Source organism: Cydia fagiglandana, chromosome 18 (assembly GCF_963556715.1).
Source record: "Cydia fagiglandana chromosome 18, ilCydFagi1.1, whole genome shotgun sequence".
NCBI lineage: Eukaryota > Metazoa > Arthropoda > Insecta > Lepidoptera > Tortricidae > Cydia > Cydia fagiglandana.
In genome coordinates, this window is record NC_085949.1 from 2,647,425 (window position 1) to 2,672,745 (window position 25,321).

A 25,321-nucleotide genomic window follows, 5' to 3' on the forward strand; every position below is an offset into this window, starting at 1 on the left:
CGTCACAGGATGTACGCCATGGTTCGCTTCGGTCGACCAGAACCTCTAGTAGAAACTTCATTCGATAGCGTCACGGACGTAGGTACATACATTAAGTCTTATTTTGTATGGGATTTTAAACAGAACGCCAAACGGGACTTTTTGGAAACTCAAAATCTCGCTCGGCTCCGCGGAGCACACTTTGAGAATGGCTGGTCTAGGGCAACATAAAAGGCCAAAACACCATTACAGTCGTATCGCACCATGACATGTCTGTTCAGAAACAAAAGAGTCGTGGAATGTATTGGGCCCACTACCTACGTGGAATGTCTTCTCTTTCCGTAGACTCTAATTATGTTTTGGTTCTAAAGCTTTCAGTAAATAATATCAATTCTCGGTTGATTTCAGTAAATAATATCAATTCTTGGTTAAGTAGATCAGTTAAAATTTGTTTCTGAGACGAACGCCTATTCGGCTACTCGAATAGCCTCAGGGAAGCCAGCGTCAGCAGAATCCGGAGCACCCTGTAGTAGCGAATATTCGTACACGGTCCCAATATCTTACTCGATCTTGTTTACGTGATAGAGATTGGATTGCGATAAGACCGCCTTTTGGCAGTTTTAGCGTCTAATTTAATGTTATTTTTAGGGTTCCGTACCCAAAAGGTAAAACGGGACCCTATTAATAAGACTTCTTAGACATTTATTTTTGCAGCATATTTTTGAGTATTTTTTTGCAACGGCTATATTTTTTTTTATTAGGTATTCTAAGGGCGCACCAGAGAGTGGATCTCTTCTTCAGTCGGTCCCTCAATACTGAGGATCGTGACATCATATTCTTCTGTTGAAGACCAGGTTCTTCCATAGGGACCCCGCCACGCCGCGCATGGCCTCTCGTACAGTTTTAATTGCATAGGTGGTTTTTGAGGTGAGGTAGTGTGGATCAGCTACACTCAAATAACACGAATTAAAAATTGCCTACTCCAGAGCACACTGTCGCTGTGGCCCAGGAGAGAGCATCAGCAGCAACATTAGGCATTATTCGCCACTTGCACCATCCCACTAACCCGGAGTTAACCGGTTAAACCGTTAACCCAGTGTCATTTATTACTATTACAAGTCATCATCATTCTCCTGCCCTTGTCCCATTCACTTGGGGTTGGGGGTACTATTACAAGTATTAGAACAAATTAAATTATTCCTGTGTACAAGTAAGCATGGTAACTCCAGGTTTAACCATTTAACACCGGGTTAGTGGGATGGTGCAAGTGGCGCTTAATCATATATTTCTATTTTTGAACTTTGTACTGTTACCATGAGTTTCTCACCAGCACCAATGTCAGTATAAGGGACATTGCGACTTAGTTTACGCAGTCGCTACCGAACAGTGTCAAACTCGTGGTACGGGTACTGTGGATTTAGCCACGGTAAAGGATTTGTAAATAGTCGTGTCATTAAAAGGTGCCAAGGGGTTCTCCAGCGGAGCCCCCTACTGAGAAGGGTGCTCGATCGGCGCCCGATTAGTAACCACTTCTATTGTCTTCAGCTTAATGAGGGCTTGCGCTTTTTTGCGTTCAAGTGGCTTGTAGTCATTTTTTAACAATTTTAACGGACTTTTTCGGAGAATTCGAAATTTCTCATGGGCGTAATTGGGTCATACACATTTTTTTAGCAAGCTCGTTTTCGTTTTTCCTGTAGATATCGCAAATTTAAGGGAACCTAAAACTAATTTTTACGCGGCATTTATACAGGCGGGTTTCATTTTTTCAGTACTTGAGACTCAGATAAGAAAAACGGGATATCTACCAGAATCGTTAACTTTGGTTGTACTGTCCACAGAAAAGATTTTTTTCTGAAAGGTGTTTGACCCAATTATTTGTTAGTTGCATACCTATGATGTGATAATTTTCAAAATAAAGGGAAATGACAGCCTTGGGCCTGTCGCATTGCTACGAGTTCAATCAAATCTCACCTCCAGTGGTGAATTTTTCGTCGGTCTCTGCATTTTTCATCCATGATTGGTATTAATAAATAATATTAAATTCGTGGAAACCTAGCATTACCTTAATTGTGGTAACAAATCATTTCTTTCACAATTTTATTTATATTTTCTTCTACTCCCACCCGACGTTACGACGTAATTTCAACTCGGGCCCGGGCACCCGTGAAAATTCTTTTTAATTTCCAAACTAAGTCGAAGAAACGTCCGTAAGGTAAATTACTTTGACGATTACGCTAACTGGGAGTGGGAAATTAACCGTGGCCCGCTCGCCAATTTGTTTTAGCTAATTACGAAACGGTTGGGTTCCGAGTGGAGTGAACAAAATGCTATTTTTAACAATAACAAGTAACGGCTCAAACGTAATATCTGGGAGACCGAGTTTTTCTCGGAAAACATTTATAAACTCAAACATGCGCGTTTTCCCAGAGATAAAACCTAGATAGATCGATTTATCTAATCGCCCAAGAAAACCCACATATAGCAAATTTCATCGAGATCCCCGACATATATATATACAATAAACAAGACTAGCCCATTTAAAGGTATTAGATAAATATTACGGCTAGAAATCGAATGACTAAAAAGGAATGTCGAATGGGTTGTAATTTACAAGCGTATATACATATCGTCGGGTGACACGCAAAAGTCACTAACTAACACCATTGAAATTATTGGACTATAAACCGTGTTACAAGTGTAATAAAGTGCATTGTTACTGTAGTTTTTTGATAGTACTTAGTGACTTTTGCTTGTCACCCGACGATATACGCTTGTAAATTTTATAATACATTTACAATTACAACGCTCTAATCGCTGTGGACTATCTCACGACTTCTATGAGTTGACGGCAGCCAAAGAGTTTACTTTAGCGGCGAAACTCATAACATAAACCGAGCCTTCATATCGTAACATTGAAATAAACTTTGACTTTGAGTAGGAATCTCTACTCTTGGAAACTTTGTATCCCAATCTCTGCCATCAACAAATCGCCTATGCATAAAATTAACATCACCAAATCGCTTCAAACGTGAACTCTAATAGAATCGCGGCGTTTGAGAATCTTTAGTGATGTGCTTGCTCCAGATTGTTTTAAATTGCCGGGAATATCCTGACAGCTTATGACGTAGCAATATTTAAATTCAAACCGTGATTTTGGTGTTGCCACAGTATTTACAAAAAAAACCTAAAATAACAAAGCCAAAGCTGAATGTTATGTTAGAGCCAAAATTAAATAAAATTTGTTAAAAAAGGGACTATTTCCAATTGTTCCTTTTTCCAATAGTGTTATAATGTGCTCTTGCACTAAGAATATGCTTTGACATATTGAATTTTATATTGGCCAAATAATACTTTTATTGAATAATTTCAACAAATTTTTAATAGTGGGAAATTGTACATTGGGTAGGTATCTAATGGGCATTTCTCAGGAGGGCCGTTTTTACGTGTCCGGGGCAGTAATTGATTGAATTTACTGTTCAATAAATCTGAATTAATTTAGGCATGATCTCCAGCTTATATTCTGTCTGGGACACTATCAAATTATTTATTTATTATTTATATAATACAAGAAAAAGAAATTCAAATGCCAAAAATGATGTTCGGTGGGCGTGTCCCGCACCCAGATTTTATGAAACAAAAAATTGTTACTCAAGATGGGGCATTAGATCGGAGTTATTATGGGTATTCACGCATAGGGTATTAGTTAGCTTATCATATTCTTTATATCACAATAATGTGTTTGCTCAACACATTGAATAAAACCAAATTTACGATGTGTCCCGGGCTAGTGACTGATATCGGTGTAATTTGCAAAACATGTCAGTACTCCTTCAAAGTTGTAGACCAGGAACTCAGTGTCTCAAACATAGTATGCTTTAGTTGTGCCTTAACCGTTGAATAAAGTAGAGGTACAGTCACAGTACAATAAAGTGATTTTTTAAACGTTTCTCCGTCCTTCGCTGGGTTTGGTCCTATTTTTTTTTGAGATCGGTGGTGCAATTTACTCCGAAAGTTTTAGTGCAATTATCGTTATGTAAGTGATTAAGAAGTCATCGAAAGTACGTAAATCCACCATTATTACATCTCCTCTGTATCGTTCATGCTATTTCTGTAATTGCTAAAAAGCGATTAATTTTGATATCGCTGGTGTTGATTTCCCTGGTTTCGGTGGATTTTTTGACCACCGATATCAAAAAAGTGATCACTGAATTCAAATCCTGCTTTGTAAACTAGTTTGTTGTACTAATTTATCATGTCTAAAAAGTGAAAGATACGTTGTACAAACGTAAAATTATGTTTGTAAGTAAATTATGTCATAGTGGGTACACAAAATCACTAGTTCACTATGAGTAGTTTTTTAAACCAGACGTATAGACCCAATGTTTCTTTCTCTGTCTTGATATTCTTTTCCAACCAATTAAGTAAATTATGTTCGTTGTCCTCTGTATCACCGGAGGCCCTACACCTCGATACCTTTAAACATGTCAGCCATGTTAAATAAATGTAGTCAATTAGTTCCCACTTCATTTAAAATAACTTGTGTATGTAAGTACTATGCAAGGTGAACCCAAGGGACAGGATGTACAGAACAAGGGATTAAAAATAAAATAGCATTCTAATGTCGAGATCGCTTCAAAGGCACTGAGCATACCTACTGATCGATATTTCTAAAGGATAGCCATAGACACAAATTGAACACAGCAAATGTTTTAACAATCCTCGATGTCTTATGTCTTTGTCAACAACTTTGTTACAATTTAGCTAAGGTGTTTGAGGGTGCTGGAGATCATAATTAATTGGTAATTGGATCTTCAAGCATTACTCGACTACTTCAAATATTATAGTTTTAAATTGACGGAGTTCACGCTTTTAAACTCTTTTATTAAAAAAATACTTGTTTTCCGTATTGCATCACATTGCTTTATAAGTATATTAAATATTTAATGAGCATTGAACACCACTCAAGAGTGTATTGTTTATCGGGTGCAGGTAACATAAGTTTTTTTAGACGCGTGTGCGGTCGGATTGCGTGTAACAAACATCTTCTCCTTCATGGATATAATATTGCAATGAATAAATGATTATAATGTGCGAATTTGTGGTCGACAATGTCGACATGTCTGAAACTCGTTTCAGGAACACACATCAACCTATTATATGAGGCCAGTCATATAGTGTGGGATATCTTCTAGAGATGTTGATTTACAAGCCGTAATTTGGTTATTTTAAAAACATGAGTCTATTAAATTAAATTTAAATTTAAGTTTATCTATTAAATTTATGTAAGCTTTCGAGATCATTAGTCTTGTTACATCGCTTATTAACAAATAGGATTGAAAAATATGATTAAAATAATTATATAATTGAGATATAAAACCTAAATGTGATTTTGGTGTAAGCATTATTGAATTCGGTGAAGCAAATTGATTTCAGTGCCTGCACATGATTTCGGTGTTTTTTAAATCTCAAATATCTTGAAAAGTATAAGGTTCTAATGGAGGCCTCCACTACCAATATTTTTTATATTAAGGGTAGATTTTAGGAAATAAACTCGCATATTATATAAGTTAAAAAAAAATTTTGGCACCGAAGTCAGGCACCGAATGTCATCTCTGAGAATCGCCCTAATATTCAAAGCTTGTAATATTCAAGACTGGAGGTCAAAAATGACCCCAGGGTAATTAAACCACAAGCAAGATATCACCATCAGATCAGTCGCTTCACGCCGCTATTGTCAAGGTGTTAAAGTGTGTTATCAGATATTTTTGAGAAACTTGGCGGCTCCGATATTTCTGATGGTGACTGTACAGTGATATGTCTTAGATAAGTGTCAGTCACATGTACCGTTTTGTCAAATTGTATTGAGAAGTTTTTTTTTTTTTTCAAAGTAATGTTTTCGCCTCTGGTGAACAATTTGGTTAGTGGGTTGCTACGTGTTTGCTTCTCGGCATCTATACTGCTGTATTCGAACTTCAAGATATTCACAAGAGACGACACGTACAGATCTAGATCCATTCTGGATACTTTATAGTTTAGATATCAACTAGTTCTCTTTTGCAGCGCAATTCGGGCAACCAATGTCACTTTTAGGTACGTTAGATAGAGTAAGATTATTAGATGTGAATTAGATCTCTAAGTCATATCCTTGGAAATCGTTCAAGAGTATCTCCAGAATCGCGCAAATGTCAAATTTGACAGGTTAGATCTTAAACATATCGTAATCGTATCTTGGTGATGTCTAAAAGATGTCTAATAGATGTCTATTTCATAATCCAAATCGGGCCCATATTCCCTCGCTGATACCAATATTCCTTTGCACATCCCTACACCAGACGCTTAAGAATCTTTATCTAAAGGATAAATCACACTTGAAAAGTTCCGAGTCGCAGTTAAAGTTATCGCACGGATCGGAGCTCATAAACAAGATATAAAGTCTATTGAGCGTTTAACAGATTGGGTTATTGCTGGGTGACGGTTATTTTATACCGTGGTGGTGAGCCAAGGTTATGGTTATGTGCTCCTGATTCCGTTGCCTTTTTATACTACGTTGGTGGTAAGGAAGCATACGGCCCGCCTAATAATTTTTTTAGTTTGGTGGTAATTAAATATATGATGGTAAAGAAAAAAACATACAAATAACGAATGAGATTAAAAAGAGATTTATATCGAACATGCCGAAAGAAGATGATCACGAATACCGGAATGAGCCCGAGAAAAAGGAACAACATATCTGTTATTTTGTCAAAATTTAGTTTTTAATGTAAATCTGTACCAAATAATTACATGACGAGAGAAAACAAAGACCACCGACGAACGTGACTAATATAGAATGGGGGGATCAAAGCAGAATGGGACTACCTAATTAAAAAATTTGGCAAAACACGATGATGAGACGACCCAAGACGATAACAAAACGAATTAGACGAGCGTGTTGATAATGATAATGTAAGTTCGTTCTGTATGAAATATTACTTAATCTCAGCTTCCACCCAAGGATTTCTAGTTAGAATCTCAGTCTCGAATTATTCTTGAAATATTTCCTAAGCACTAATAAATCTTACGTGGTTCTGACCAGCGCAAAATAGCAACTTTCTACACGAGGCAAAAATAAAATGATTTCTTTCGCCTAAATTGCTAGCGTGGTACAAACTTACCAAGCTACAAAAGTATGTTAATCAAGTAACTTTTAACCTTATTGTGTAATGCTTAAGGTGTTATTATAGGCATTGTTTGATGGTGCTTTTGTACTTAACACGTTAGCGTTAAGCGTCGTAGGTCTTATTGGGGGAAAGACGAAAACAATCCGTATTTGCGAGCCGAGAGTTGTGCACGTAAAACCTTTCATTAAATGTTATGTGGAGTGTACACTGCCTACATTTTCAGTTCTCTGTGAGAGGGGATACACCATACGACTAAAAATCCTCTAGACCGAGTTTAGAGCAACTATTTCATGCAACCGATGATGCCAAAAATGGGTATCGTCTTGGGTCGTCCCATTCGTTTTTCGTCAAGTTCTTAAATTAGTCCTATTCTGTTTTCGTCACTCATTCTACATTCGTCACAATCTTCGGTGGCTTTCAATGTAGAATGAGTGACGAAAACAGAATAGGACTAATTTAAGAACTTGACAAAAAACTAACGGGACGACCCAAGACGATACCCAAAAATGCGGGGGTGCGCGGGACGAGGTGAGCTAAGTCCCGTGCCGTGATTGGTCCGTTCCGTTCAAAGACACGGACGTCACACAAAGACACTTTCGACTCGAACATGGAGTAAAATTACCGTATGCTTGGCAAAGGGGGCAGCGCGACTATGCTCAGTCTGGAGGATATTTTGTTTGTGGGATACACTCATCCCTTAGAGCATTTAATAACCGGAGTCGTCTCTAAGAGCATACCCCTCTGCCGAAAACCTTGCTCATTGTGCAAACTTTTGTATTGTTTATCTGACATGGCTCTTTGTACGTTACGTACAAATGGTGTAGAACTAGCCATACATTTGACGTGCCCCTCCCCCGTGCAGACTATTTTGTACAGCAAAAGACAGACAAGGCGTCTCCAGCTTCAAAATGCTCTAAGACTTATCCCTGAGAGCTAGCCTACCAAAGACTATAGACAAAAATTATGTCTTCATACCTATTAATCACGAGTATACAGCATTTCAGTTCCCAGTTCACAGCATCCCCTTTCTTTCTGCCTTGGTACTCAAATCACTTGTTAAGCAAAAGTGAAGTATTTATTTAACCTTTTGGACGCCAATGACCGATATATCCGCACCGCAGGTCCAACACCAAAGACTGATTAATCGGTCACATACCACAGAGCAACATAGACCTAAGTGCATAATATGCATAAAGTTCAATTTCAGTTTTGACACTTCGGTGACGTGGCGTCCGATTGACAGCTTTTGTGTTTGACACGGCGTCGAAAAGGTTTAAGTAAGATAAAAATAAGTCGACAGCAGTGTACCACAACGTTTAGAGATATATTTTTATACTCCAGCAAGAAGTGGCTCCCAGTAATGCACAATTAATGTACGGTAGCGCGCAAATTAGATTGGATGCAGGGTTCGCCATCTTGCCCCGTGCGAGATTTTACGAGTATACTCTTGCGTAATGAAGAGTGGATTGTGCTTTCATTTGCTGAAAATGTTGTATGTATTAGTAAATCAGTTGTCTTTCAACAGTTTTGTGAAAAGTGGTAGCACATATGTACATAATGAAAAAAACTTCACTCAAATATTATAACATTTATAATTGTTTGGTAAGTTTTTAGGTCAGGGATAGTCAAATGAATGGGCTAGCAGTTCCAACTAGTAACTGTAGTAAGCCTTTCATTGGGTTAGCTATCCTAAAGGGACGCCCATTGAAAGCTTTTATCGAGAAAAGGGTTGGTCCGGTCCCTATTATGAATTAACATCTAGTTTTCATTAAAAGTACTTTTATCTTATCTTGTAAGTGTTTTAGCATATTTTCGAGGATTTTTCTGCTCTAAACAACACAACCGACGCTTTAACCAACGAGTTTTGACCTCCAAAAAGGTTAACGTAACATCTGAGAATCTAATCCAAAAGGTGAATATTGGGTTATACTAAACAAAAGACGAAAGTTAATCAAATCAAAATTAATTCTTTACCACTCAATGCCAAACATTTTATTTTAAGCCTACTTTGCCAAATACTTAAGGTTGTCTGGAACAGATCGCTCTTTAGCTATAAGACCGCCTGTTGTCTATCATAGTTTAAGTTAAGTATGTGCTTAATTTGTATGTCATGTTCCTTTTTATATTAACAACCAATAAATAATATTTGTATTGTATTATTTGAACGGTTAGAAAACTCATACCAAAGCTAAGCTCATTGCAAGCACCGTGTCTAATTCTTTAAAGATACACCTCACGATGTTTTCAACAACCGTCGAACTGTTAAAGCCCGCGTTAACTGAAAACGTTAGGCAACTAATAGATACAGTGGACTGCTTCCGATGCCGGTCACGATTCGAACTTTGCTGCGCGCTCCATATTTCATGTTACAAGCGCCAGAAGATGTCTTTTACAGTCTTTCGTGCAGATTACAAAATTTAACCATGTTTAAAACTGCTTTATGTTGTAGTACAAAAATTTTAGGCTATAATTTTCTACATCCAGAAATAAAGGGTCAGTTGCACCAAATCGTTTGGCACCGTTAAAAAGAAAGGGACCGCCCCAAAACCACCTTTTCATACAAACGTAGTCCCCACTTTCCTCTCTGGATATTAACATTAATGAAAATATTTGATGTAGGTATTTTACTCATAACCGAGGATACTTATTCAAATTTACGAGTAAAATTCTTTTATCGTTCTAAAAATGTAACCATTGTGATATTATTACTACAGAGAAGCCACATCAAACAAATTGTCACAATCGCAACCTGTGGCACTTGTCCCACCAAGAGCGAGTAAGCGATTAACTATCGGCGATTTTCTCGCCCAAGAAACGAACAAAAGATTAGGATCCTGTGTTAGTAAAAGAGACACATATATTAATATAGTTCATCGCTGGCTGTTCACACTGCCGGCGAGAACACTCGCTCTACTAGTTTGTCGCCGGGATAAGATAAAACTAGCTCAGCGGTACCAGAGATATATGTATATAACTCCGTATAAGATAAATAAAGTCTAAGAAAAAAACGTGCCTCGGACGGCCAAGGAAAAGTCGTTCTCGAATAGATGGCGCCATTACCTTTTTACTATTCTCGGCTAGATGGCGTTAACGACACCGTTTGGTATTTAACAATTTTAACACATATCAGTGAAAGAACATGGGTCAGTAGGGAACAATAAAAATTAAGAATCATTTATCCGTAAACATATTTTGATTATTTTATACATTTTCAATTTTATTTTAAATTTTAATCGTGTGTCGATAGATGGCAGTAAATGTACCGTGACTACAAAATTGACAATGACAGGACCCCTCTATACTATCTATTCTTTTTGGCGGTACTCACTCGGCGATACTCGCTTCGTACTTTGAACAAGTCTGCGACGTCTGCGTGCTCGGCTACGCTGCACCGCCCGAGCGAGTGACGCGAGTAATAGCCCGTCGCACTCGAACACTCGCCTATAGCCGAGCGACAAAACTATTGGAGCTAACACTCGCTTCTCGCCGCTCGCCCACTCGTTTCTAGTTTATCGTTCTACTCGCTTATCACTCATCGTCGTCGGTGGGACAAGTGGCTGTACCATGCGAGCAAAACGTCGTAAGTGCCGTTGAATTTATGGCGCTTACGCGTTTGGGTCGCGAGACTCACGCTCCGCTTCTATGGTTTGTTATTAAAACAATATAAACTCATGGCGCAAAATACTGGATCTGTGTGCCGGTTTTATACAGTGTACATACATACATACATAAATAATCACACCTATTTCCCGGAGGGGTAGGCAGAGACTAATCTCCACTTGCTACGATCCTGACATACCTACTCTTTCGCTTCCTTCACATTCATAACATTCCTCATACACGCTCGCCGGTTTAGGGTGCTCTTGACCTGGCCTTTCTTCAGGATTTCCTCGATCTGATCAGAGAAAGTCCGCCGAGATCCCTCATGATCAGGTCATCTAAAAAGCAAAACGCTTAAGTAGCAAAATGCCTGAAACGGATGTCTAAGAAGCTTTATACCTAAGAAGTAAAATACATTACAATCATAATGCCTAAGACTTAAATCATCCAAAACGTCAAATGTCTGAGTAGCAGAGTCACAAAATATGCTGTTGCCTAATTTATGTAATGTCTAAAACGCAAAACAGCTGAATGGCAATATACTTTAAATTAGATTTACCTAAATTGTAGTATATCTGATAAGCAATTGTCCTGTATACACCAATAAGTAAATTATCTTGACGTGTATTTTACAAAATAGGGATCTATAATACGAAAATTTTGTTGCTGTGGCATCATTATAGTAGATTTTTTGGTCTTGAATTAAAAATTGGAGTATAGAGCCACCCGGCACCCGCTACAATTGTAGTGTTATTGTGACAATTTGACAAGCTCTTCGCGAAAGTAATATCTGTTTATTGGCGAAATTATTAAGTTTTTTTAGCACACATCCCGCCCGAAGGTAAGTGGTAATTGTGGCCTATGGACGCCTGCAAAGCCAGTAATGGACACTTTCACATTTGTCGCACCTGTCACCGTGGTGAAATAGGCCCTTGGAGGGCTTAAATCCTTAAAAGTTAGCTTGTTTTAATTAAAGGAAACATTCCCTTATTTAAATTAAAAGCGGCCAAGTGCGAGTCGGACTCGCCCATGAAGGGTTCCGTAGCAGCAAGTAACATATAACATAAAAGTTATTTATGACGAATTAAAAAAAAACTACTTACTAGATTTCGTTCAATCCAAATTTGGGTGGTAGTTTTGATGGTAATGTACATCATATATTTTTTTAAATTTTATCGTCCGCTTATTTTAGTAGTTCCAGGGGGGGGGACACACATTTTACCACTTTGGAAGCGTCTCTCGCGCAAACTATTCAGTTTAGAAAAAAATGATATAAGAAACCTTAATATCATTTTTGCAGACCTATCCATAGATACCCCACACGTATGGGTTTAATGAAAAAATTTTTTTTGAGTTTTAGTTTGAAGTATGGGGACCCCCAATTTTTTTCATTTTTCATTTTTGTGTGAAAATCTTAATGCGGTTCACGAAGTACATCTAATTACCAAGTTTCATTGGTATAGGTCTTATAGCTTCGGAAATAAGTGGCTGTGACATACGGACAGACAGACAGACGGACAGACAGACAGACAGACATGACGAATCTATAAGGGTTCCTTGCCATTTTGGCTACGGAACCCTAAAAAGAAATAAAACTGCATTCAAAAATGTTTAAAAAGTCATTTGCTGACTGTACAACACTGACCGCTCCGATACATTTGATGGCGACTGTACAGTCAGCGTCATATAGTTCGTAGCAGTCAAAGTGTCAAAATAGTCACACCATACAAGTTGTAGGGATGAACTATATCGCTGACTAAAAGGTAGGTAGGTTACCTGTTAGACGACATGGTGCGTTTCTGGCATTTTGCTACTAGGTCCTAATGCGATTTAGGTAATCAAAAAAGCAGACATGGTGCGTTTCAGGCATTTTGCTACTAGGTCCTAATGCGATTTAGGTAATCAAAAAAGCAGACATGGTGCGTTTCAGGCATTTTGCTACTAGGTCCTAATGCGATTTAGGTAATCAAAAAAGCAGACATGGTGCGTTTCAGGTATTTTGCTATTAGGTCCTAATGCGATTTAGGTAATAAAAAAAGCAGGCATGGTGCGTTTCAGGCATTTTGCTAGCTAGCTGTTGTGCGTTCTAGGAATTTTACTACTTAGGCTTTTGCCTTTTTAGATGACCTGATCATGAGGGGCCGAGATCTACCCCTTCCAACTCCTACTTCCACTTCTCCCTCATACACTCTCTTTGTCAGCCTTCTTTCACTTATTCTTTCCACATGTCCAAACCATCTCAACATACCTTTCTCAATTTTTGTCACTACATCTACATTCAGTCCACACTTTTCCCTTATCACACGGTTTTATACGTTAGTAATAAATAGTTCAATGAATGTAACGCAACGCCCAATAGTATTCGTATATAGGCAAACGTTAGCAGATTTGTTACCTAACTCAATCAAATTGATTGCCTTCAACCACCCGAACATTTCCGACAGACAATTGAAATTGAAAACGGAGCTAAAATCAATTTGCATTTATTAACTAATTGGTTACACTTGTATTAACATTGTATCGCTTAAAATATGATTTTATATCCTTAACTAAGAATTGAAACTTAAAGAAATATTGATCGTGCCTAAATTCTTATTAGGTTTGAGAAAATATCACGAACCTTTATAAAAAGTTGGATATGGCTCCTCTACACGATGGGCCAGCGCCGGCCACTCCAAGGGACGCATTTATGCGCTAGAGGGAGCAAGTGATATTGCTATCTCATTCTACCGCATGGCTGCGTCCCTCGGAGTGGCCGGCGTTGGCCCATCGTGTAGAGGAGCCATTAGACAAACCATGTTGTAGAGACAAAGGATATTTAGATGCATAAAGTAGTGTAAAAGCATTGTAGACGCTAATTTGACTGCTAAAGTAGATGGCGATGTACGTTTGTACGTCTGCATACATTTTGTAGTAACTATATCGTATAAAGTTACCGCATGTAGGTAATATGTGACGTCCCACGGGTCCAGGTACCTTATGGCGGTTGTCGCTTACGCTCTATTATTAAAGTACTATGCGACGTAAGCGCCACCCGCCATAAGGTACCTTTTGCCGTGGAACATCACATATACGAGGCCATACAACGCTACAACGACATCTACTTTCAGTTACAAAATACGTCTAAAATATTTTGAATCTCTTTAGGTGTAAATCATACCTACAACTGGTATCGTCTTGGGTCGTCCCAATCGTTTTTCGTCAAGTTCTTAAATTAGTCCTATTCTGCTTTCATCACTCATTCTATATTGACAGCCACCGACGATTGGAACGAATGTAAAGTGAGTGACGAAAGCAGAATAGGACTAATTTAAGAACTTGACGAAAAACGAATGGGACGAACCTAGATGATACCCTGCAACTTTTTTAGATAATAGCAAAATTAAATCAGAGGGCCAACCGCGAAAAACTAAAGCCGAAATTTCTTTTACTGCCTCTCTATCAGTAGAATACGCCATTGCGGAATGAAACGAAATTTCGATTTAAGTTTTTAAAACGCAATTTTAACCGATGAGATCTTCTTGTTCCTTCTCCCTCTGACGTACGGCGACGGCAGTCTCCACGAGGAGATAGAGACACTTGAACTTGTCGCTGTCCCCCTCTCTCTCAGCCGGCACCACCTGAAGCGACGACCCCCAATTTTAACGATTAAAAAAAAATCGAATGTAAATTTTGCGCAACGGAATTTTAAACTTGTAAGTCAGTATATTAATTAAAAGTAAAACTTCGCAAATTATTTGATCTAAAACTATCAGCCTTAAAAACCTAAACTCAGGTGATGCCGGCATTAAAACACCCAGTACCATCGCCCCACTGTTAACTGCACATCGGTGGACCTTATGCCTCTTGTATTAAGGTCCATCTATATACAGTTAAGAGTGTTGCTGTTTACTATAAAACAAATATGCTTTTGTAAAAACATAGTTTATTTACAACAACAATCTACGATAATTTTTACATACAAAACTTAAACATTTTGAATTATCTTACCAAGTAAGTGTTTTAAAACCGACGAATTAGAGCCGGGCGAAGCGGAGCGGTGGAATAAATCCGCCAATAGGAAAGTAGATAGAAATGTACGCACCAATAAGAGCGCTCCGTAAGCTTGCACAGCTCTAATACTCACCTCACGGCATTAAACTACATAATTATAGTCCCAATGACACCTGGGCAACTCTGCACAGATATTAACTAAACCATAGAGAAAAAACCGGGCAAGTGCGAGTCGGACTCGCGCACGAAGGGTTCCGTACCATAATGCAAAAAAAACAAAAAAAAAGCAAAAAAAAAAAACGGTCACCCATCCAAGTACTGACCACTCCCGACGTTGCTTAACTTTGGTCAAAAATCACGTTTGTTGTATGGGAGCCCCATTTAAATCTTTATTTTATTCTGTTTTTAGTATTTGTTGTTATAGCGGCAACAGAAATACATCATCTGTGAAAATTTCAACTTTCTAGCTATCACGGTTCGTGAGATACAGCCTGGTGACAGACGGACGGACGGACGGACGGACGGACAGCGAAATCTTAGTAATAGGGTCCCGTTTTCCCTTTGGGTACGGAACCCTAAAAAAAACAACTCCATACATCAGTTTTAGTACTAAAACGACTATTATTTTCGTAGTCGACATCTAACATCGAGTAGCGGAATTATCAGTACTGCTACTTGACAATAGATGTTCCGACGACCGAAAAGTCTAATGCTCAACAATTTTCAGCTAACATTAAAACTGGATTAATTGGAACTCTATTTTGAACTCCTTCTGCTTCTAATATTAGTTGTAAATTGTTGTTCAATATAATTTTCGTGAGTCGTCACAAGAGAGACATCTGGTATCGAGTAGCGGTACTGATAATTCCGCTACTCGATGCTAAATGTCGACTACAAAATAATTTTTTACAAAAACTGATGTATGGAGTGAGCACGCTATTCATACTATATTTCTCTATGGTCTTACTCATTGAACACACGTTTTGAAGTGCCGTATGTGGGAAACATATCTCCCTCAGGTTAAACAATCTTCAGTCGAATGCAGACTGCTCAAGGCCCACCAAGGTCCCACCAAACCAGAGCATTTAATAACTGGAGTCGCCTTTAAAAGCTTGCCCCTCTGCCGAAAAACTTGCACAATTATGCAAACCTTTGTATGGACTGACATGGCTATTTGTACGTATAAATCATCTAGAAATAGCATGCATTTGACGTCCCCTCCCCCGCAAATATCGGCAGACTGTTTCGTACAAAAAATGACAGCTATGACGTCTCCAGTTACTAAATGCTATAAGCACCAAGCTGACAGTTCAAAAATGACAATCGGATGTCAGTCTCACTCATTCAACACTTTTGAAGTGCCGTATGTGGCAATACAGCTGGCCCAAGACAGGGGGGTTTGGAGAGCGGTGGTGAAGAACTGCACTCCTGATGGCCACGACCCTCAGCCTTGAGGAACCGATAAAGAAGAAGATGTGGGAAACATATCTCTCTTCTCCCTCAAAACAATCTTCAATCGAATGCAGACTGCTCACCAAGGTCCCACACAAAGTCCCCGATCACATATCAGTAGTAGCGACCTCCAGTTCGACAGCGACGGGCGGCGGCGGGCTCACCTGCACACGGCGGAGCGGGTGCGGCAGCTGCGGCAGGTGCGCCAGCTGCGGGTGCCAGCCACCGGCGTCCAGCTTAGAGTTGCCGACCACGTCGATCTCTTCCGATGTGGACACTGTTACGACGGCACCGGTGCTGGAAGGTGAGTTTGGGGTTAAGAAGACCTGAAGCCCGGAAATTGGAAAGAAACTAAATTGATGGAGAAACTTGCGACGGGAGATTTATTTATTACAGACCTACAAGCTTTTATTTAACTTGTAATGGATGTATAGGTACCTATATATATTTATGTAACTATATTTGTACGGGTCAAATTTTGCAAGTTTCTTTTTAATATTTGTTGTTATAGCGTCTACAGAAATACATCATCTGTGAAAATTTCAACTGTCTAGCCATTACGGTCCATGAGATACAGAGAGTCTGAGAGAGAGAGTTAGAGGTCTGTCTGTCTGCCTGGTGACAGACAGACAGACGGCCAGCGGAAGTCGTAGTAATAGGGTAGGGTTTTTAACCTTTCGGTACGGTACACTAAAAAGCACTCACTCTCTGTCATCCGGAAGCCAATCGCTGGAGCAGCTGATGAGAGACTGCCACACGGACGGGTCGTACTTGACTTCTTCCTCGCTGATGCTGGAGTACTCGACCAGCTCGTATAGTGCGAGACAGAGATAACTCACTCTCTGTCATCCTGAAGCCTCTCGCTGGAGCAGCTGATGACCGACTGCCACACGGACGGGTCGTACTTGACCTCCTCTTCGATGATGCTGGAGTACTCGACCAGCTCATATAGTGAGAGAGACAGAGATAACTCACTCTCTGTCATCCTGAAGCCTCTCGCTGGAGCAGCTGATGACAGACTGCCACACGGACGGGTCGTACTTGACTTCTTCCTCACTGATGCTGGAGTACTCCTCGACCAGCTCGTCTCCGTCGCTCCGGTAGACCAGGAGACCGTCGCCGTACACGTGGCTACGGTTGTGATCGGTATTGGCCTGGAAACGAAAGTTTGTGATTAAATACCTAGTACCAAGTTAACAAGCGGTTTAGGTGATAGTTCCGAATCTATTTCGAAAAAAGTAAAAGTGTATAATTTTACAAAAAACCGGGCAAGTGCGAGTCGGACTCGCGCACGAAGGGTACCATACAGCAAAAAAAAAGACGGAAAAAAAATGCAAAAAGCAAACGGTCACCCATCCAAGTACTGACCACGCCCGACGTTGCTTAACTTTGGTCAAAAATCACGTTTGCTGTATGGGAGCCCCACTTAAATCTTTATTTTATTCTGTTTTTAGTATTTGTTGTTATAGCGGCAACAGAAATACATCATCTGTGAAAATTTCAACTGTCTAGCTATCACGGTTCGTGAGATACAGCCTGGTGACAGACAGACGGACAGACGGACGGACGGACGGACGGACGGACGGACGGACGGACAGCGTAGTCTTAGTAATAGGGTCCCGTTTTACCCTTTGGGTACGGAACCCTAAAAACTGGAGATGAATGTATCATGATATTTTAAAGAGAAACGCTCAGTTATTTAGATAATGATATCTAACTAAATAACTGAGCTTTGAGCTTGAGCAAGCAAAGGCGTATAATACATTCTAATATATTTATTTTATTTATTTTTTATTTTATTTATTTGGAGATCCAACAGCTATGACAATACCATAGAAATTATAGTGGATACAGAAAGCCAATTATAGGAACTCACAGTCCTCTATATTATACGCCTTTGGAAGCATTTTCCAGCCAATGTTGCTTTTAACAGAGTCGGTACCGAGATATTCTCTTGAATATAAACCCAAACCTATTTCAACAAGATTTTTTTTGTAATCTTCACCTCTGAGTCTGATCCAAGCAGCAAGTAGTTGCGTTGCGAAATAGTAATAAAAGGGCTTAATAGCTCTGCTTTGCCTGTCTCTATAAGTACCCCCGTATTTTTCCTGTTCAAAATAATCAAGAAGATCCAACGGTCAAAAATAAAAACTCACATCAATCCCGATGCCATCCCACACGACGACGCCCGACGTGGACGCCACGCTCCCTATAGCCATGTTTCCCATGTTCATCCCCATACCCATCTGGCCGTAGCCCTGCAGGTGCTGGCCGGGCGGGGCCATCATGGCGGAGCTCGGCTTGCGGCCGCGGCGCGAGATCAAAATAATCAAGAAGATCCAACGTTCAAAAATACAAACTCACATCGATCCCGATGCCATCCCACACGACGACGCCCGACGTGGACGCCACGCTCCCTATAGTCATGTTGCCCATGTTCATCCCCATGCCCATCTGGCCATAGCCCTGCAGATGCTGGCCGGGCGGGGCCATCATGGCGGAGCTCTGCTTGCGGCCGCGGCGCGAGATGGTGTAGTGGAGGGGGTCGTGGCCCTCGCGGCGGATCATCTCGGGAAGGATGCGACGGCGGGCGTTTATGAACCAGTTGCATACCTGAGGACAAGCAGTTTTTTTTAAATCACGCCACCGTACTGTTATATCGTTAAGTGACAACCAAAACTTACTATAAAATTTCGTCAGGTCGCAACCACAAATCACTATTAACAAATAGTTATTTGTTTTACAAGGGGGCAAAGTTGTTGTTTAACTGCTCGTGCTAATATTGATACCACGAGCGTAGCGAGTGGTTCGAAAAATGGAATCTTGAGCGTTGCGAGGGTTTCAAAGCACGAGGGTTAAACAAAATTTGCCCCCGAGTCAAACACAAAATTTTTCACCACACCAACCTGAAGCAAATATTAAATGTAAAATATCAAACAAAACCAAACCAAATCAAATCCAAATGAATGTTATTAAATATTTATCATCCAAAATCATCATTTAAAAGTCATTTCTACCAACAAGCATAAGAAACCAACTCAAAATTTGCATTTGATTTTTTTGTCTCACATGTGAATAAAATGCAACTTTGCTATCAGTTTTTGAAGTGCAAAGTAAGCCTTTCCGAGCTGGTGTGGTGAAAAAATAATTATGTAGGTACAACAACAATCTGGTTTTATATTATTATATTTAGTCAAACCAATTAGTCAGTCAGTAAGAACCAGGAAAACTATATTCATCCTTATCTATTGGGTGCCAGTACTAAAGTGTAAGATAAAGATTCTTACACTCTCTTAAAAATTACTCTGTCTATGATTGAAATGAGACAGTACTTTGACAAACTATAAGTATAGGTACGGTTTATTATGTTTATTATTGATTGGTAGTATTAGTAATCAGTGAGTTTTTGTTGTCATCTTTTTGGTTTTGAACACATCAAATCATAATTTAAGCTAATTTATTGCGTTTGCCTTTATTTACGACGTTTCGTCGAAGGTTACACTGGTCGTGATCGTGGATAATTGATGTAACTACCCAACGAAAAGTCCGATGAAAAATTCCAAATCAAAAATAAAATGTTTCTTAAGACGAGTTGAATAAAATGATAAATGGAAATGATATATTTAATAACAACAATAAAATAAACAGACATAACACTAATAATGATAAATGTGTACAATATAATATACGAATAGCCTAACGAATATAAATAACTGATGGACTAAGACTTCGTTTCATTCCAGTATGTAACATTTACGTTCCTTAGAAATATGAAAGTCGTTTCGTATAGCCTTACAGTATAATAATCAAAGCAAATTGCTGAACAATACCGTCTCGAAGACTAGAGCGCCATTCGAACTATTCGCAGCTACAGCTATGCAACTTGCGGAGTGTTTCTAAAAAGTTTGAAAGTTCTCGAAATTTTTAGGAAATTTTCACAGGGAATAAAGGAAACTTTCATTTTGGAAGTGGAAAATTTCTGTCCCCATACAAAAATATAAGAAGTTTCAGTAGTTTTTGTAAAAAAATCATATTGATTGCCACCGTGACACGGTACGAAATCTCTACTAATATTATAAATACGAAATCCTTATAAATACGAAAGTAACTATATTAAATTGCACAAGATTTTTAAGATTTACCTCCGACGTTTCCAGGACGGCGTTGTCCCCGTGGTCTCGGAAAGTAACTCAAGTAACTGTCTGTTACATTTTCACCCTTAAACTTCCGATCCTATTTAGATGAAACTTGTTAAGGAGACAACTTGAGGCCCGGGAAGGATATAGGGAAGTTTTTATCAATCATTACATCATTCCACGCAGACGAAGTCGCGGGAAGAAGCTAGCGGCACATAAATGAAATCCTTTGACTGTACAGTCAGTAGGAATATCAAAATGAGATCAAATTGGCTTTCTCAAAGTTCGAATCGCAAACAATCTATTGTTTGCACCAAGCAAACAGTCTACCGAGACTCCGGCTTCTATATTTTCCCAATTATTTCTAATCAATATACGAAGCTGCACTGGTACTAAGGTCATCTAAAAGCAGTAAAATAACAACATTGCAATATTTTCTCGACCCCGGTTTCCCCTCGGGGGTTCTAAGAGCTTACATGAAAGGATACAAAAGATAGCATTGAAGCCCGATCGAGAGCTTGAACGAGTAACTTGGTAAGTATACAACTATTGATAGAGCTTTTGAAGGGTAATATAAAAAGAAATTGATGTTTGGTGAGTGTTGGAGCGTTTGTAATGTGTTCAGTATTGTGACATTAGTACTCGTACCACGAGTCACTGACAGTGTCAACACACGATATTCTGGAATTAGCTAAAACTTCACTCCAAATCCTAAATGCTGATCACTAAGAAATGCAAATGAAACAAGTTTTAGTGTAATTATGATTTGATGCTAGTTAAGGTTAAGTTATCTACTAAAGGCGTATTCAGGGTACGTATTTTTATCAACCCTTTTTTCAATGTACTGTGTTTGTGTGGGCACATTTATAACGGGGTTTGAAGATAAGAGATGCTCTCAGATTGAAGAGAGACCTATATCATGGTCTCTATGGTCTTCTTTCGACAGATAGCAATTAGGACTCACTTGAACGGTCAGGTTCGCCTCCTTGCTCAGCGTCAGCTTTTTGGTGCGCGTTGTATCGGTACTCTCCATGTATAGGTACCTTTCGGCAGATAGCAATAGGACTCACTTGCAAAACGGTCAGGTTCGCCTCCTGGCTCAGCGTCAGCTTCTCCGCGTCGCTGGGGTACGCGTTGTATCAGTGCTCTCTATGTAAACCTACATTTTTCGGTAGCTACATCACTTCCAAACGGTAAGGTTCGCCTCCTGACTCAGCGTCAGCTCTGCGTCGCTGAGGTACGCGTTGTATCGGTGCTCTCTATGTAAACCTACTTTTTTCGGTAGCTACATCAATATAACTCACTTGAAAAACGGTCAGGTTCGCCTCCTGACTCAGCGTCAGCTCTGCGTCATTGGGATACGCGTTGTATCGGTGCTCTCTATGTAAACCTACTGCTTCCGGTAGCTACAGCAATATAACTTACTTGCAAAACAGTCAGGTTCGCCTCCTGGCTCAGCGTCAGTTCTGCGTCGCTGGGGTACGCGTTGTATCGGTGCTCTCTATGTAAACCTACTGCTTTCGGTAGCTACAGCAATATAACTTACTTGCAAAACAGTCAGGTTCGCCTCCTGGCTCAGCGTCAGCTTCTCAGCGTCGCTGGGGTACGCGTTGTATCGGTGCTCTCTATGTAAACCTACTGCTTTCGGTAGCTACAGCAATATAACTTACTTGCAAAACGGTCAGGTTCGCCTCCTGGCTCAGCGTCAGCTTCTCAGCGTCGCTGGGGTACGCGTTGTATCGGTGCTCGTACAGCCATCTGTAAAGAAGATCATGTTAATCATGCTGCCGTTTATAAATATTATAAAATTATACCTATACCTGGTGCAAAATTACTTAGTTGAAATAAAAATTAACTAATATTCCAATTCTTATTCTTCTTTCTTGTCGGATTATTGTAGAGCACAGTCGTGATCGTGTTATGTGTATTAAAATTTCGCTTTTAATAATGTCCCTCTTCATTTTATTTACATTTTTTACTTCCAGAATGCTGTGCTGTAAATATGTAGGTACATGGTACCTATGTCAGAACGAAAGAACCTCATTAATAATATACCTATTTAAGAATGTCCCCTCAAGAATGGTTTCCTCTCAAGAATGCCCCGTTTCAAGAACGTCCCCTCTCAAGAACCTGAAATGACCTCGAAAATGTTCTCTCAAGAATGTCAAAAAACTTCTTCCCATATGAACCTGGTGGATGTACGCGGGGCGCGGGGGCGGCGCCACCAGCGTGTCCCATTTGGCGCCTCTTTCGTTCTAGTCTCAATCACCTCTTTAGTATCTTGACGGCGTGCTTAGGCAGGTTGCCGCGGCGCTTGCGCACGGCGCCGCCGACGACGGCCTGTGGCGGCGGCGGGTGGTGGATGTACGCGGGGCGCGGGGGCGGCGCCACCAGCGTGTCCCATTCGGCGCCGCTTTCGTTCTCGTCTCACTCACCTCTTTAGTATCTTGACGGCGTGCTTAGGCAGGTTGCCACGGCGCTTGCGCACGGCGCCGCCGACGACGGCCTGCGGCGGCGGCGGGTGGTGGATGTACGCGGGGCGCGGGGGCGGCGCCACCAGCGTGTCCCATTCGGCGCCGCTTTCGTTCTCGTCTCACTCACCTCTTTAGTATCTTGACGGCGTGCTTAGGCAGGTTGCAACGGCGCTTGCGCACGGCGCCGCCGACGACGGCCTGCGGCGGCGGCGGGTGGTGGATGTACGCGGGGCGCGGGGGCGGCGCCACCAGCGTGTCCCATTCGGCGCCGCTTTCGTTCTCGTCTCACTCACCTCTTTAGTATCTTGACGGCGTGCTTAGGCAGGTTGCCACGGCGCTTGCGCACGGCGCCGCCGACGACGGCCTGCGGCGGCGGCGGGTGGTGGATGTACGCGGGGCGCGGGGGCGGCGCCACCAGCGTGTCCCATTCGGCGCCGCTTTCGTTCTCGTCAGTTGATGATGTGGACGGGAAACGGTCTCGCGCTGTAGATACATAGATAATAGCTCCTCTATACGATGGGCCAGCGCCGGCAAATATAAGGGACGCATTTATGCGTTAGAGGGAGCAAGTGATATTGCTATCTCATTCTACCGCATGGCTGCGTCCCTTGGAGTGGCCGGCGTTGGCCCATCGTGTAGCGGAGCCATAACATGAGTCCCCTTTAAGAGCTTACCCCTTCTTGCACAATTGTGTAAACTTTTGTATGGACTGACATGGCTATTTGTACGTTACGTACAAATCATGTAGAAATAGCAATACAATTGACGTCCCCTCCCCCGCAAAATCGGTAGACTGTTTTGTACAGAACATGACAGCCTCATGGCTCCGTCTCCAGTTACTAAATGCTCTAAGGCAAGGAAATGTACTTCAACCTCGCAAATTACACACTTACCATACGATAAGCATAAATAAATCATACAAAAATTCATACCATAAGGGCGTTTTATTTATTAAGCAATTTTTAACCGCCAGCAATTTTTGATCGAGCGTGCTCGTGTCGCCACCGACAGTAATAGTACCACGCAGAGTAAGGTTGGCATAGTTACGGGAGTTATAAATGTGCTGTAAAAACCGAATCAGATCTTTGTCTTATTTATCAGACTGTAGCGAAATGAGCTGGATATGTAATGTCTTATATATCAAACTGGCAGTTAAAGGGTTAATTAATATAAACGAAGCTCGATATGACCATATTTAACCCTTTGAACGCTGTTAGTTAAAAAGTCAAATTATGTCACATGCCAAAATCAAAATCATGAGCGCAAGCGAGCCAAGCCTTACTTGAAGGTTATATTGACAGCTTACGCCATAACGAAAGTTTTTGGCATTGAAGACCTATTCACGTCATCTTTGGCGTTCACGGGGAATATATGTACCTTTTTAAGTGTTTTTTATTTAGTTATAGCATCTTTTAAATTACTTACGCAGTTTGATCTTCATGACTTTGATCACGGATCTGCGCAGCGTGGTGAATTTTCTTAAAAGCTAACCGAAGCAAAGGTCTTTGACCTGATTACTTATTTTACACGTCACTTTACACTGACATACGGCACTTAACACTTACTTCCGAGTAAATTTGATTATAACGCGGAGATAAATTGCCAAGACAATTTCATAAGAACGATATAACCGCGAAGGGAATGATGCAATGAACGTATTTTGTTTTTTCAAAACGCTATGGCTTTTGTCAGAATGAAATTTTGAAATTAGAAAAAAGAATTCGCTGTGGGTTTTTTACGGACAGCCATTTGGTAAAAAGGGATGCAACCTTTTTTCAATGTATTGTTTACAAATGGTCAGTAAAAATGATAAGACAGAGGTTGTTTTTAAATTGAGTTTATTTTATGCACAAAGTGTTACAATAAAATGGAAGTGTAACAAATGGTATCGTTTTGGGTCGTCCCATTCGTTTTTCGTCAAGTTCTTAAATTCGTCCTATTCTGCTTTCGTCACTCATTCTACTTTCGTCACAATCGTCGGTGGCTTTCAATGTAGAATGGGTGACGAAAGCAGAATAGGACTAATTTAAGAACATGACGAAAAACGAATGGGACGTTCCAAGACTATACCTAACAAATGTAACAATACATATTTTTTTACATATAATGGAATTAATGGCGCTATTCATAAACGTGCTGCAAGCCTTATTTAGTACCTAATTTGTCATTTTGACTCATGTATCTATTTGTAAGAAAGGGATAAAAGATAAAAATGCAGGTAAATACTAATTGAGACTTGTACAGTCAGCAGAAGAAGTAGTTGAGCGGGCCAGGTGTTCAAAATGATCTTGACGCGACTTTATTGTTAAGAGAATAAGTGTCAAGGTAATTTTGAACACCTCGCCCGCCTAGCAACTTCTGCTGCTTACTGTACCTAAAGTTTTATGAATATGCTAAAACATTATGTAAGATTGATCTTGAGAAGACCGTCTGTATTAAGTTCTTTCGTCGCTTCTAACTTGAGTTAGTACAGTCGCCATCAGATATATCAGAGCGGTCAAGGCGCTCACAAATATCTGAACACGCC

At 40.3% G+C, this 25,321-nt stretch overlaps 1 protein-coding gene across 1 annotated transcript; it reads right to left on the reverse strand.

The window, feature by feature from the left end:
- Positions 1–14,234: 14,234 nt before the first annotated feature.
- Positions 14,235–24,524, reverse strand: LOC134673545 (uncharacterized). The gene is made up of 11 exons (XM_063531542.1): positions 24,220–24,524; positions 23,088–23,277; positions 22,793–22,899; positions 22,590–22,746; positions 21,991–22,078; positions 18,549–18,797; positions 18,341–18,502; positions 17,160–17,338; positions 16,890–17,024; positions 16,349–16,481; positions 14,235–14,359 (listed from the first exon to the last, which is right to left on the reverse strand). The coding sequence occupies exons 1-11, from the start codon at positions 24,233–24,235 to the stop codon at positions 14,243–14,245; spliced, it is 1,533 nt and encodes a 510-aa protein (XP_063387612.1). The 5' UTR covers positions 24,236–24,524; the 3' UTR covers positions 14,235–14,242.
- Positions 24,525–25,321: the final 797 nt, after the last annotated feature.

Excerpts from the sequence above, each read along its gene's own strand:
- LOC134673545 (XM_063531542.1), bottom strand. Across the intron at positions 18,503-18,548 it reads GGGATGGCATCGGGATCGAT|TCGCGCCGCGGCCGCAAGCC; the intron begins GTGAGTTTGTAT and ends ATTATTTTGATC. Across the intron at positions 17,339-18,340 it reads GGGATGGCATCGGGATTGAT|GCCAATACCGATCACAACCG; the intron begins GTGAGTTTTTAT and ends TTTCGTTTCCAG.